Consider the following 12,674-nt stretch of genomic DNA (forward strand, 5'->3'; position numbering starts at 1 on the left):
ATTGTTTCTGATCGCCAATGGAAGAACCTCAATTTAAGATCATCTAGATGTTTCTTTACAGGGAGATAATGAAACAGATGAATCATGGCATTTCCTACCAGAGATAGTTGATTGAAAGAAGAGGAATCGAGCAGTTTCAGACTGCAACCTACAGGGGGCAGTCATTCCCCAACTCCTTGGATACAATGTCAGTCAGCAACACTGCGAGTGATTGGACAACGTGTTAGATCAATAAAATATACATTCCGGAGATTCTGACTAAATGTGGAAAAGCTCGCGGGCTACAATTAGCTCCTGTAATCTCTTAGGCACAAGTGGAAAATCATTTGCCTTCTTTCTTTTTAGGAATACGTCAAACTGACCAACAGAGAGGAGGAAATCGTTTTGCAAATTCCTCTCACTTAAGTTTCATTGTTGGAGGTGCAGCCTTTAAGTGAACCTGAGGTCGGCCTGTCAGTTCAGGCATATCAGACTCTGAGGCACTTTAACCAAGAAAGAACAAGGATTCTGTCAGTATCAACATTCCTCTGTCACAGAAACGTTACCAAAACCAGATTAAACATTCGCTGTTTGTACTTCTTGGTTTGGCAAAACCTGGCCACCTTGTTTGCCGACACGATAGTGATGATTACTCAGCAACAGGGGAGACGATAGCCTAGCGGTATTATCGTTAGACTATTAATCCAGAAACTCAGCTAATGTTCTGGGGACCTGGGTTCGAATCCTGGGTGGAATTTGAATTCAAGAAAAAGTATCTGGAATTAAGAACCTACTGATGACCATGAAACCATTGTCGGAGAAACCCATCTGGTTCACTAGCGTCCTTTAAGGAAGGAAATCTGCCGTCCTTACCTGGTCTGGCCTACGTGTGACTCCAGAGGCACAGCAATGTGGTTGGCTCAGACATGGGCCCTAGCCAGCCACTCTGTTGTAGCAGTTAGGCCTCGCCACTTAAAGACTAAAGCAACGCGTGCTTTGGAGAGTCTGTGAAAGCACTCACCTGGTCCCAGAGGGCAATTTGCCGATTGTTCCACTTGGAGAAGCCAGCAGAAATCACCATATTCAAATTGCCGAGGTACAGAACTTTATTGGCCCTGTGCAACTTGGAGTTGGTTTCCTGCAAACCATAAGGGAGCAACAGCCAGACGTGAGCTCAAACTGACGGAAGACACAGCAACACAGCAATAAACCATCAGCACACATCTCAGAACATTGGTCTGGCTCTATCACTGGGCAGGTTAATGACTGGGTAAAACATGTACAGTAAAACAAGCACACAGATAGACCACCTTTTAAAGAACAGATAAGGTACATTATATTGTTGAAAGAATTGCTCTTCCAAAATGCTGCTCAAACCAATTGTAGCTGATCTTGTGCGATCGAATTTTGAGTTAAATCATGCATCGTCTCAAGCTGGTGGTGTCATATCACAGTAAGAAGTCTCACAACACCAGGTTAAAGTCCAACAGGTTTATTTGGTAGCAAATACCATAAGCTTTCGGAGCAGAGCTCCTTCGTCAGATGGAGTGGATATCGCAGCCATGATTGAGTGGCGGAGCAGACTCGATGGGCCGAGTGGCCTAATTCTGCTCCTATGTGTTATGGTCTTAAGGTATTGCCATTGGGCTAGTAATCCAGAGACCCAGGCTAATGCTCGGGACGCGGGTTCGAATCCCACCACGGCAGATGCTGAAATCTGAATTCAATAAAAATCTAGAATTAAGAGTCTGCTGTTGACCATGAAACCATTGTCGATTGTCAGAAAAACACATCAGATTTGACTAATGTCCTTTAGGGAAGGAAATCTGCCGTCCTTATCTGATCTGGCCTACATGTGACTCCAGAGCCACAGCAATGTGGTTGACTCTCAAATGCCCTCTGAAATGGAGGGTGGTTAGGGTCGGCCCAGCCAGCGACACCCACATCCCATAAATGAATAAAATAAAAAATGCTTTGAGAAAATTATTCAACATTTTCAAAACTAAACAGAGCAGGATGTGGATGGTGGCAGCCATTCCCGGGAATCTAGAACACGGGGCCACAGTCTCAGGATCTGGGCCGATCATTTAGGACTGAGATGAGGAGAAACTACTTCACTAAAGGGTTGGGAATCTTTGGGAATTCTCTTCGGCAGAGGATTGCAGATACTCTGTCACTGAATAATATTCAAGATGGAGATCGATAGGCTTTGGTCTTCCAGGGAGTCTAGGGATATGGAGAGCGGGTTGAGGCAGAAGGTCAGCCATGATTGTACTGAATGGCGAAACAGGTTTGAGAGGCCAAACGGCCAACCCCTACTCCTGTTTCTTAGGCTCTTATCTTCTTAATATAGAATCATATAGCCATCTCTGGGCTGCTCCCAATGCCTCGTGCCAGTGAGGCTAAGAATAGGGAGTTGGTACAAATGAATGCTTGGCTAAAGGACTGGTCCAGGAGGGAGGGCTTCATTTTCATAGATCAATGGGAAGTTTTCAGGAGAGGATGGCACCTGTACAAGAGGGAGGGGTCACAACTAAGTTGGAAGGGCTCAAATATCCTGGCTGGGAGCTTTGCTAGTGCAGTTCGGGGGGGTTTAAACTAGTATGGCAAGGGGGTGGGGATCAAAATATTAGGTCTACAAGTGTGGAGGCTGGGGACGAGCTTGGGGCTGGGACAAGGCTGGCAAAGAAGAAGAGCACTCTGGGGGAGGACGACCTCACTGGGCCTGGAGGTCTAGAGTGCTTATACTTCAATGCAAGGAGCGTAGCAGGTAAGACAGACGAACTTGGGGCCTTAATGCGCACGAGGAATTTGGATGTGGTTGCGCTGACAGAGACTTGGTTGAAAGAGGGACAGGACTGGCAGCTGAATATTCCAGGGTACAAGTGTTTTAGGCGAGACAGAGGAGGGGCCAAAAGAGGTGGGGGAGTAGCAGTATTAGTTAGAGAGCATATTACAGCGGTGCAGAGGGAGGACAATTCAGAGGGGTCGTGTAACGAGTCACTCTGGGTGGAGCTTAGAAACAGGAAGGGCGCAGTCACTATGTTGGGGGTGTACTACAGGCCCCCCAACAGCCCAAGGGAAGTGGAAGAATGGATATGTCAGGAGATACTGGATAGGTGCAGGAAAAATAGGGTTGTTGTGGGAGACTTCAATTTCCCTGGTATAGACTGGAAATCGCTGAGGGCAGGGACTCTGGATGGGGAGGAATTTGTAAAATGTGTACAGGAGGGTTCGTTGGAACAATATGTAGACAGCCCGACAAGAGAGGGGGCTATACTGGACCTGGTACTGGGGAATGAGCCCGGTCAGGTCTTCAAAGTTTTGGTAGGGGAACATGTGGCAAATAGTGACCACAATTCTGTTAGCTTTAGGATAGTGATGGAAAAGGATGAGTGGTGTCCCAAGGGTAAGGTGTTGGATTGGGGGAAGGCTAACTTTAGTGGGATCAGGCAGAAATTGGCAGCTCTTGATTGGGAGAGGCTGTTTGAGGGTAAATCCACATCTGGTATGTGGCAGTCTTTTAAGGAACAGTTGTTAGGGCTACAGGACAAGCATGTGCCTGTAAAAAAGAAGGATAGGAAGGGTAGGATTAGAGAACCGCGGATAGCCAGGGAAATTGAGGGACTGGTCAAAAAGAAAAGAGAGGCGTATGTTAGGTCCAAGCAGCTAAAAACGGAGGGAGCTCTGGAGGAGTACAAAGAAAGTAGGAAAGTACTCAAACGGGGAATTAGAAGAGCAAAAAGGGGTCACGAAATGTTCTTGGTAGACAGGATTAAGGAGAATCCCAAGGCATTTTATTCATACGTTAGGAACAAAAGGGTTGTTAGGGAAAAAATCGGACCTCTCAGGGACAAAAGTGGGGACTTATGCTTGGAGCCCAAAGAAGTAGGGGAGATCCTAAATGAATACTTTGCGTCGGTATTCACAAAGGAGAGGGATGTGTTGACTGGGAGTGTCTCGCAGGGGAGTGTTGAACCGTTGGAGAAAATCGCCATTACAAAGGAGGAAGTGTTAGGTTTGTTAGAGAATATAAAGACTGACAAATCCCCAGGGCCTGATGGAATCTATCCAAGACTGCTCAGGGAGACGAGAGGTGAAATAGTTGGGCCTCTGACGCAAATCTTTGTCTCGTCACTGGACGCAGGTGAGGTCCCAGAGGATTGGAGGATAGCTAATGTGGTCCCGTTATTTAAGAAGGGTAGGAAGGATAACCCAGGTAATTATAGGCCGGTGAGCTTGACGTCCGTGGTGGGGAAGTTGTTGGAGAAGATTCTTAGAGATAGGATGTATGCGCATTTAGAAAGGAATAAACTCATTAACGATAGTCAGCATGGTTTTGTGAGAGGGAGGTCATGCCTCACTAACCTGGTGGTGTTTTTTGAAGAAGTGACCAGAATGGTTGACGAGGGAAGGGCCGTGGATGTCGTCTATATGGACTTTAGTAAAGCGTTTGACAAAGTCCCTCATGGTAGGCTAGTGAAAAAGGTTGGATCTCATGGGATAAAGGGGGGGGTGGCTAGATGGGTGGAGAACTGGCTTGGTCATAGAAGACAGAGGGTGGTAGTGGAAGGGTCTTTTTCCGGCTGGAGGCCTGTGACTAGTGGTGTTCCGCAGGGCTCTGTATTGGGACCTCTGCTGTTTGTGATTTATATAAATGATCTGCAAGAAGGAGTAACTGGGGTGATCAGTAAGTTTGCGGACGACACAAAACTGGCAGGACTTGCAGATAGTGAGGAACATTGTCAGAGGCTACAGAAGGATATAGATAGGCTGGAAATTTGGGCAAAGAAATGGCAGATGGAGTTCAATCCTGATAAATGCGAAGTGATGCATTTTGGTGGGAATAATGTAGGGAGGAGCTACACGATAAATGGAAGAACCATAAAGGGTGTAGAGACGCAGAGGGACCTGGGTGTGCAAGTCCACAGATCTTTGAAGGTGACGTCACAGGTGGAGAAGGTGGTGAAGAAGGCATATGGCATGCTTGCCTTTATAGGACGGGGCATAGAGTATAAGAGTTGGGGTCTGATGTTGCAGATGTATAGAACGTTGGTTCGGCCGCATTTGGAATACTGCGTCCAGTTCTGGTCGCCACACTACCAGAAGGACGTGGAGGCTTTGGAGAGAGTACAGAGGAGGTTTACCAGGATGTTGCCTGGTATGGAGGGGCTTGATTATGAGGAGAGATTGGGAAACTGGGGTTGTTCTCCTTGGAAAGACGGAGGATGAGGGGAGACTTAATAGAGGTGTATAAAATTATGAAAGGCATAGATAGGGTGAACGGTGGGAAGCTTTTCCCCGGGTCGGTGGTGACGTTCACGAGGGGTCATAGGTTCAAGGTGAAGGGGGGGAGGTTTAACACAGATATCAGAAGGACATATTTTACACAGAGGGTCGTGGGGGCCTGGAATGTGTTGCCGGGCAAGGTGGTGGAGGCGGACACACTGGGAACGTTTAAGACTTATCTAGACAGCTATATGAACGGAGTGGGAATGGAGGGATACAAAAGAGTGGTCTAGTTTGGACCAGGGAGCGGCGCGGGCTAATTGTTCTTTGTTTCTCGTTTCAAGGCTTCATTCTATGATCATCTTGCTGGTGCCAGTACAGAGCGAGACTGCGGATAGTTGGGAACCTGTCTCGGGGGCAGGGAATTCAGATGGTGTTCGTAAAGCAGAAGTGGAAATGAATAGGGTTGGGAAGCATTTTCTGATCAGGGCCAGTGTGATCTCCTGGACTCGTTTCGATCGCCTCAGGGGGTCGGAGAGGAATTTCCCAGATTTTTTTTTTCCCCATATTGGCCCTGGGGTTTTCACTCTGGGTTTTCGCCTCTCCCTGGAGATCACATGGTCTGGAATGGGGGGGTGGGGGTGAGTTAATAGGTTGTGATGAACAAAGCATCGTAACTGTGAGGGACAGCTCGGTGGATAGGATATTAGGATGTAGATAGGCTGGAAAATTGGGTGGGGATCCTGGATTCAGGATTCAATCCTGGACCGGGGAGCGGCGCGGGCTTGGAGGGCCGAAGGGCCTGTTCCTGTGCTGTATTGTTCTTTGTTCTTTGTTCTTTGTTCATAGAATCCCTACAGTGCAGAAGGAGGCCATTTGGCCCATGGAGTCTGCACCGACTCTCCAACAGAGCATCTTACCCAGGCCCTATCCCTGTAATCCCATGTATTTACCCTGCTAATCCCTCTAACCTGCACATCTTGGGACACTAAGGAGCAATTTAGCATGGCCAATCTTTGAAAATGTGACCAAGCACATTGACGAAGGAAGAGCGGTGGATGTGGTCTATATGGACTTCAGCAAAGCGTTCGATAAGGTCCCCCATGCAAGACTTCTTGAGAAAGTGAGAGGGCATGGGATCCAAGGGGCTGTTGCCTTGTGGATCCAGAACTGGCTTGCCTGCAGAAGGCAGAGAGTGGCTGTGGAGGGGTCTTTCTCTGCATGGAGGTCAGTGACCAGTGGAGTGCCCCAGGGATCTGTTCTGGGACCCTTGCTGTTTGTCATTTTCATAAATGACCTGGATGAGGAAGTGGAGGGATGGGTTGGTAAGTTTGCTGACGATACCAAGGTAGGTGGTGTTGTGGATAGTTTGGAGGGATGTCAGAAGTTGCAGCGAGACATAGATAGAATGCAAGACTGGGCGGAGAAGTGGCAGATGGACCTCAACCCGGATAAGTGTGTAGTGATCCATTTTGGCAGATCCAATGGGATGGAGCAGCAGTATAAAATGAAGGGTACCATTCTTAGCAGTGTAGAGGATCAGAAGGACCTTGGGGTCCGGGTCCATAGGACTCTTAAATCGGCCTCGCAGGTGGAGGATGCGGTCAAGAAGGCGTATGGCGTACTAGCCTTCATTAATCGAGGGATTGAGTTTAGGAGTCGGGAGATAATGCTGCAGCTTTATAGGACCCTGGTTAGACCCCACTTGGAGTACTGCGCGCAGTTCTGGTCACCTCATTACAGGAAAGATGTTGAAGCCATTGAAAGGGTGCAGAGGAGATTTACAAGGATGTTGCCTGGATTGGGGGGCATGCCTTATGAGGATAGGTTGAGGGAGCTTGGTCTCTTCTCCCTGGAGAGACGAAGGATGAGAGGTGACCTGATAGAGGTTTACAAGATGTTGAGGGGTCTGGATAGGGTGGACTCTCAGAGGCTATTTCCAAGGGCTGAAATGGTTGCTACGAGAGGACACAGGTTTAAGGTGCTGGGGGGTAGGTACAGGGGGGATGTCAGGGGTAAGTTTTTCACTCAGAGGGTGGTGGGTGAGTGGAATCGGCTGACGTCGGTGGTGGTGGAGGCAAACTCGTTGGGGTCTTTTAAGAGACTTCTGGATGAGTACATGGGATTTAATGGGATTGAGGGCTATAGATAGGCCTAGAGGTGGGGATGTGATCGGCGCAACTTGTGGGCCGAAGGGCCTGTTTGTGCTGTGGCTTTCTATGTTCTATGTTCTATGTTCTATATGTTCTAATCCACGTGACCCACACATCCTTGGACTGCGACAGGAAACCGGAGCACCCGGAGGTTAAGTGGATTGGCCATGTTAAATTGCCCCTTAGTGTCCCAAGACGTGTTTGTTAGAGAGATGGTAAATGTGCAGGGTTATGAGGATAGGGTGGGGGGAGAGGGCCTGGGTAAGATGCTCTGTCGGAGAGTAGATGCGCACTCGATGGGCCGAATGGCCTCCTCCTCGAAACTTTGGCTCTATTCTCTCTCCAGTCCAAAGATGTGCGGGTTAGGTTGATTGGCCAGGTTAAAAGAAAATTGCCCCTTAGAGTCCTGGGATGCGTAGGTTAGAGGGATTAGCGGGTAAAATATGTGGGGGTAGGGCCTGGGTGGGATTGTGGTCGGTGCAGACTCGATGGGCCGAATGGCCTCCTTCTGCACTGTAGGGTTTCTATGATTTCTATGGTTTCACAGATGCTGTCAGACCTGCTGAGATTTTCCAGCATTTCCTGTTTTTGTGCCAAAGGTTTGGTGGATTGGCCATGCTAAATTGCTCCTTAGTGTACCAAGATATATAGGTTAGGGGGATTAGCGGGGTAAATACATGGGGTTGTGTGGTAAGCCTGGGTAAGAGTTCGGTGCAGACTCAATGGGCTGAATGGCCTCCTTGTGCACTGTAGGGATTCTATGATTTGCAAATATTCTTTCCCTGATTTAAATTGTTTTTAATATAATTGAGGAAACACTAAATGGATTGTTAGCACATTAGAGTCTTACCGAGTAGAACTTTATATATTGCTCTTGTTCCATTCTAGTGACCTGAGCAGAAAGTCCAGACTGACACTCCCAGCGCAGTACTGAGGAAGTGCCACACTGTTGGAATTGCTGACCTTCAGGTGAGACGGCAGGTGCAGCAGGCGGTAAAGAAGGCAAATGGTATGTTGGCCTTCATTGCGAGAGGTTTCGAGTACAGGAGCAGGGATGTGTTGTTGCAATTATACAGGGCCTTGGTGAGGCCACACCCAGGGTATTGCGTGTAGTTTTGGCCTCCTTTTCTGAGGAAGGATGTTCTTGCTCTCGAGGGAGAGCAGCGAAGGTTTACCAGGCTGATTCTGGGGATGGCGGGACTGATGTATGAGGAGAGATTGACCAGGTTAGGATTGTTTTCACTGGAGTTCAGACAAATGAGGGGGGAATCTCAGAGAGACTTATAAAATTCTAACAGGACTAGACAGGGTAGATGCAGGGAGGATGTTCCCGATGGTGGGGGTAGTCCAGAACCAGGGGTCACAGTCTGAGGATTCAGGGTAGACCATTTAGGACGGAGGTGAGGAGACATTTCTTCACCCAAAGAGTGGTGAGCCTGTGTAATTCATTACCACAGGAAGTAGTTGATGCCAAAACATTGAATGTATTCAAGAGGCGGCTGGATATAGCACTTGGGGCAAATGGAGTCAAAGGTTATGGGGAGAAAGCAGGATTAGGCTATTGAGTTGGATGATCAGCCATGATCGTGATGAATGGCAGAGCAGGCTCAAAGGGCCGAATGGCCTCTTCCTGCTCCTATCTTTCATATTTCTATGTTTTTATTGGAAGATGATCAGCGGAGATCCACACCCACCCCCCCTCCCCCACCCCTGGTGTCCTGGCCAATAAGCAGCTCTCAAGCCAAGTCTCCAATAAGAGATTGACTGATGGTTGTCAGGTTGCTGCCTGTGGGAGCTTTCTGTGCGCAAACTGGCTGCTGCATTTCCTGCTTTGCAAACAATGACTGCACTTCAGAAGGTGTTTCATTGGCTACAAAGCTCTTTGTGACATCACGAGTGGAAGGTGCTATATCAATGCACCTGTTTGCTGCACTTCTAACTGACAGGCGAGCTAGAATAGTTCCCCACAGATTAACCCTGCTCTCTGCACCAACCTGTAACACCTTTCCTGTGTGACTGTTGATGATTCGCATCTTCTTATCTTTGCAGGAGGTCACTAAGCGACTGCCGTCTGTGTTGAATGACATGGAAAGCACAACATCCTTGTGGCAATCCAGGATTTTTACCGGATTCTGAATCAGTTGCTCTCCTGAATTCAGGTTCCAGATCATAACCTGTAACAAAAGACAAAGGAAATGTGATGAACCCAGTGTGTTTTACAGCCCCTTATCCATTCATGAGCATTCCTAGGGAACTTCACAGTTTTACTGCACAGAACAAGGCCATTCAGCCCAGGCTGCCTATGCTAGCTCTTTGATGCAGAGATTGCTCTCGAACAGTCAGTCCCAGGAACTCTATGACTGCTTCACCCATTATTCAACTGCTCCCTCTGGTGACCAATTCAGAAAATACATTCAACATTTCCTGGAAAAAATCAAATCTTAAATTAGTGCAAATAGATTGAGAGAGGCAGGGAGAGAGAGAGAGAGAGAGACAGACAGGGAGAGAGAGAGAGAGAAAGACAGACAGACAAGGAGAGAGAGAGAGAGATAGGCAGGGAGAGAGAGAGAGAGACAGACAGACAGGGAGAGAGAGAGAGACAGACAGGGAGAGAGAGAGAGAGAGAGTGAGAGACAGACAGACAAGGAGGGAGAGAGAGAGAGAGAAACAGACAGGGAGAGAGAGAGAGAGAGAGATAGGCAGGCAGGGAGAGAGAGAGAGAGACAGGCGGGGAGAGAGAGAGAGACAGGCGGGGAGAGAGAGAGAGACAGGCGGGGAGAGAGAGACAGGCGGGGAGAGAGAGAGACAGGCGGGGAGAGAGAGAGAGAAACAGACAGGGAGAGAGAGAGAGATAGGCAGGGAGAGAGTGAGAACGAGAGCGACAGGCAGAGAGAGCGAGATCACGAAGGGTTATCTGAACTCGAAAGCTTGGCTCTATTCTCTCTGCACAGATGCTATCAGACCTGCTGAGATTTCTTTAACATTTTCTGTTTTTGTTGCGAATTACAGTCTAGATTGGTGACTTGCTGATGGATTGTCAGAGAAATGTTCTCCCTTACCCTGTAATCGTATCCAGCGCTGAATAAAATATCTTTTGCTGTTGGATGCCATTCTATCAATCCCACCCGCCTGGAGTGAGCCTGGAGGTCCAGCTTTGAATTTGTTATATTTTTCAAGACTCCGCATTTTGGGATTTCCCATATTTTAATCTGTTCAGTAAAAGAATTGAGAAGAACTTTCAAAAACGTGATCAAATTTGTCAAACGTAATGACAAGGCTGTGAGGCTGGATGGAAGAGGATACAGAACGGAGAGGGGCCAGGCCAGAGAGGAGCTTTCACAACAAGGCTGAGAATTTTTAAATCGAGGAATTACTAATATAGATCAATGTGCGGAGGGGTGATGGCTGAATGGGACTTGATTCCTGGAAGGATAGGGGAACAGCAGACAAACTAGATGAGTTGAAGTTTACAGAGGGAGTATTCGAATAGTCCAGACTAGGGGTAACAACTGCTTGGATGATCATCTTAGCAGATGATCTGGAGATGGACAACATGACGGTAGTAATATTCCCCCTCAAGACTTCCTTTATTGTCCATAGAGGTTTCAACTGTTCCAATTTTTCCTCAATCCTCTTCATACTTCTTGTTGCCTTCCCCTGCACCTTTGCCAATGCATGTAATGTCTCACAATCTAAATGTGGATATTGAAATAACTCCTCCTAGGCCGGTATCCCTTCACCAAATGTAGATTTACTTACATTGTCATAGAATCATAGAATCCCTACAGTCGCATTTGGCCCAAAGAGCCTGCACCGACAACAATCCCACCCAGGCCCTATCCCCATAACCCCATGTATTTACCCTAGCTAGTCCCCCTGACATTAAGGGGCAATTTAGCATGGCCAATCCACCTAACCCGCACATCTTTGGACTGTGGGAGGAAACCGGAGCCCCCGGAGGAAACCCATGCAAACACAGGGAGAACGTGCAGACTCCACACAGACAGTGAACCGAGGCCGGAATTGAACCCGTGTCCCTGGCACTGTGAGGTAGCAGTGCTAACCACTGTGCCACCATGCTGCCCAAGTCAGCAACACTTAGATAGGTACTCCCTCATAAACTCGGGAGTGCCAGTAACCGTGACACTCCACATTATGTACACGAGCAGGGTTCCCCGAGTGGTCAAGCCATTACTGTACTAATCAGGGAGCTCGTATTCTAAGAGGTCCATATCGTGGGCCTCATTCACTGCAGATATCACTTCAACAAGACTTTCATGTGGAACTTTGTAAAACAATCTTCCGGAAGTGCATGTGAACATCGATTGTATTGGTTAACTTTGTCTGGCAGGAAGAAATTGGATGGAAATCTGAGAAACGTGTGGCTTACTGTGCTATCCTCAGAGCTCGAAGCAATGATGTAGTCATCAAATGGACTCCATTTGATGTCCAGCACATTCGCTTTGTGACCACACACCTTTGGCTGCAGAGGATCGATTTTCCCCGTCTGTTAACAGAACAATATTTGTGTTAAAATATTTTGCCATCGAAGTATGAGATGGTCACACAGACCCAGCAGAATAAGCTCACAGTGCGCCGCAACCTGGAAAACTGGGGATAAAAAGGCAGAAATAAATAGATTCAGAGACTTTAAGGGAGGTTTCAGAGCATTCAGCCACTTATGTACAGCCTCCAGTAATGACAGGCTGAAATGCTTTGGTTAAAGCAAACACAGGTCATTATGGGGATCAATGGGAGGTTGTCTCTAATCCAGATGATAAAGTTTGCATCCTGTTGATGCTGTAAATACTCAGTAATCAGGCAGCTTGCTTCCACTTCTGACGCCAACCTCAGGCGCAAGAGCTGCATCGGGATATTAACAAGGAATAAAAATGAGTTCCTGAAGCAACCAATGCTACCATGGAACAAAAGACTTGCATTTACATAGCACCTTTCACAACCATTAAAGTTAAACTTTATTTTTATTGGTGTCACAAGGCGGCTTACATTAACACTGCAATGAAGTTACTGTGTATAATAAGTCCTCGGAGGCAGAAGTCCCTTCACCAAAGTCCCTTTATTTACCAGTCTGACAGCAGCACACAGAGTGCTTTCAGTGAGCAGTCTACACTCGGTGTCCCAGAGGAACTGACACGCCTGGTTAAATACAAAGCAAGAGGCTCCCTGATTGGCCCTGAATCAGGGAGTTCATATTCACACAGGCCCATCTCAATTGCCTGATTAAAGTCATTAGACTGCGAAAATCGCCAAGTTGCAACGCTCCTGCGCCTGTTCGGGTATACTGAGGGAATA

The 12,674-nt window shown here is 47.6% G+C and overlaps 1 protein-coding gene and 1 long non-coding RNA gene across 7 annotated transcripts in view; one reads left to right on the forward strand and one right to left on the reverse strand.

The window, feature by feature from the left end:
- LOC144494736 (coronin-2B-like) overlaps positions 1-12,674 on the reverse strand; it is a 155,463-nt gene that overhangs the window by 20,154 nt on the left and 122,635 nt on the right. For all 6 annotated transcript variants that reach the window (XM_078214018.1, XM_078214013.1, XM_078214015.1 and 3 more), the window contains 4 exons: positions 11,752-11,868; positions 10,421-10,570; positions 9,356-9,535; positions 1,001-1,117 (listed from right to left, as the gene is read on the reverse strand). In XM_078214018.1, coding sequence (XP_078070144.1) covers positions 1,001-1,117; positions 9,356-9,535; positions 10,421-10,570; positions 11,752-11,868 — 564 coding nt within the window. The remainder of the gene's footprint in view (positions 1-1,000; positions 1,118-9,355; positions 9,536-10,420; positions 10,571-11,751; positions 11,869-12,674) is intronic.
- LOC144494747 (uncharacterized) lies at positions 1,117-9,537 on the forward strand. The gene is made up of 3 exons (XR_013498147.1): positions 1,117-1,308; positions 8,250-8,330; positions 9,411-9,537. It is a non-coding gene; the product is annotated as an uncharacterized LOC144494747 (long non-coding RNA).

Source organism: Mustelus asterias, chromosome 6 (genome assembly GCF_964213995.1).
Source record: "Mustelus asterias chromosome 6, sMusAst1.hap1.1, whole genome shotgun sequence".
In the NCBI taxonomy this organism is placed as follows: domain Eukaryota; kingdom Metazoa; phylum Chordata; class Chondrichthyes; order Carcharhiniformes; family Triakidae; genus Mustelus; species Mustelus asterias.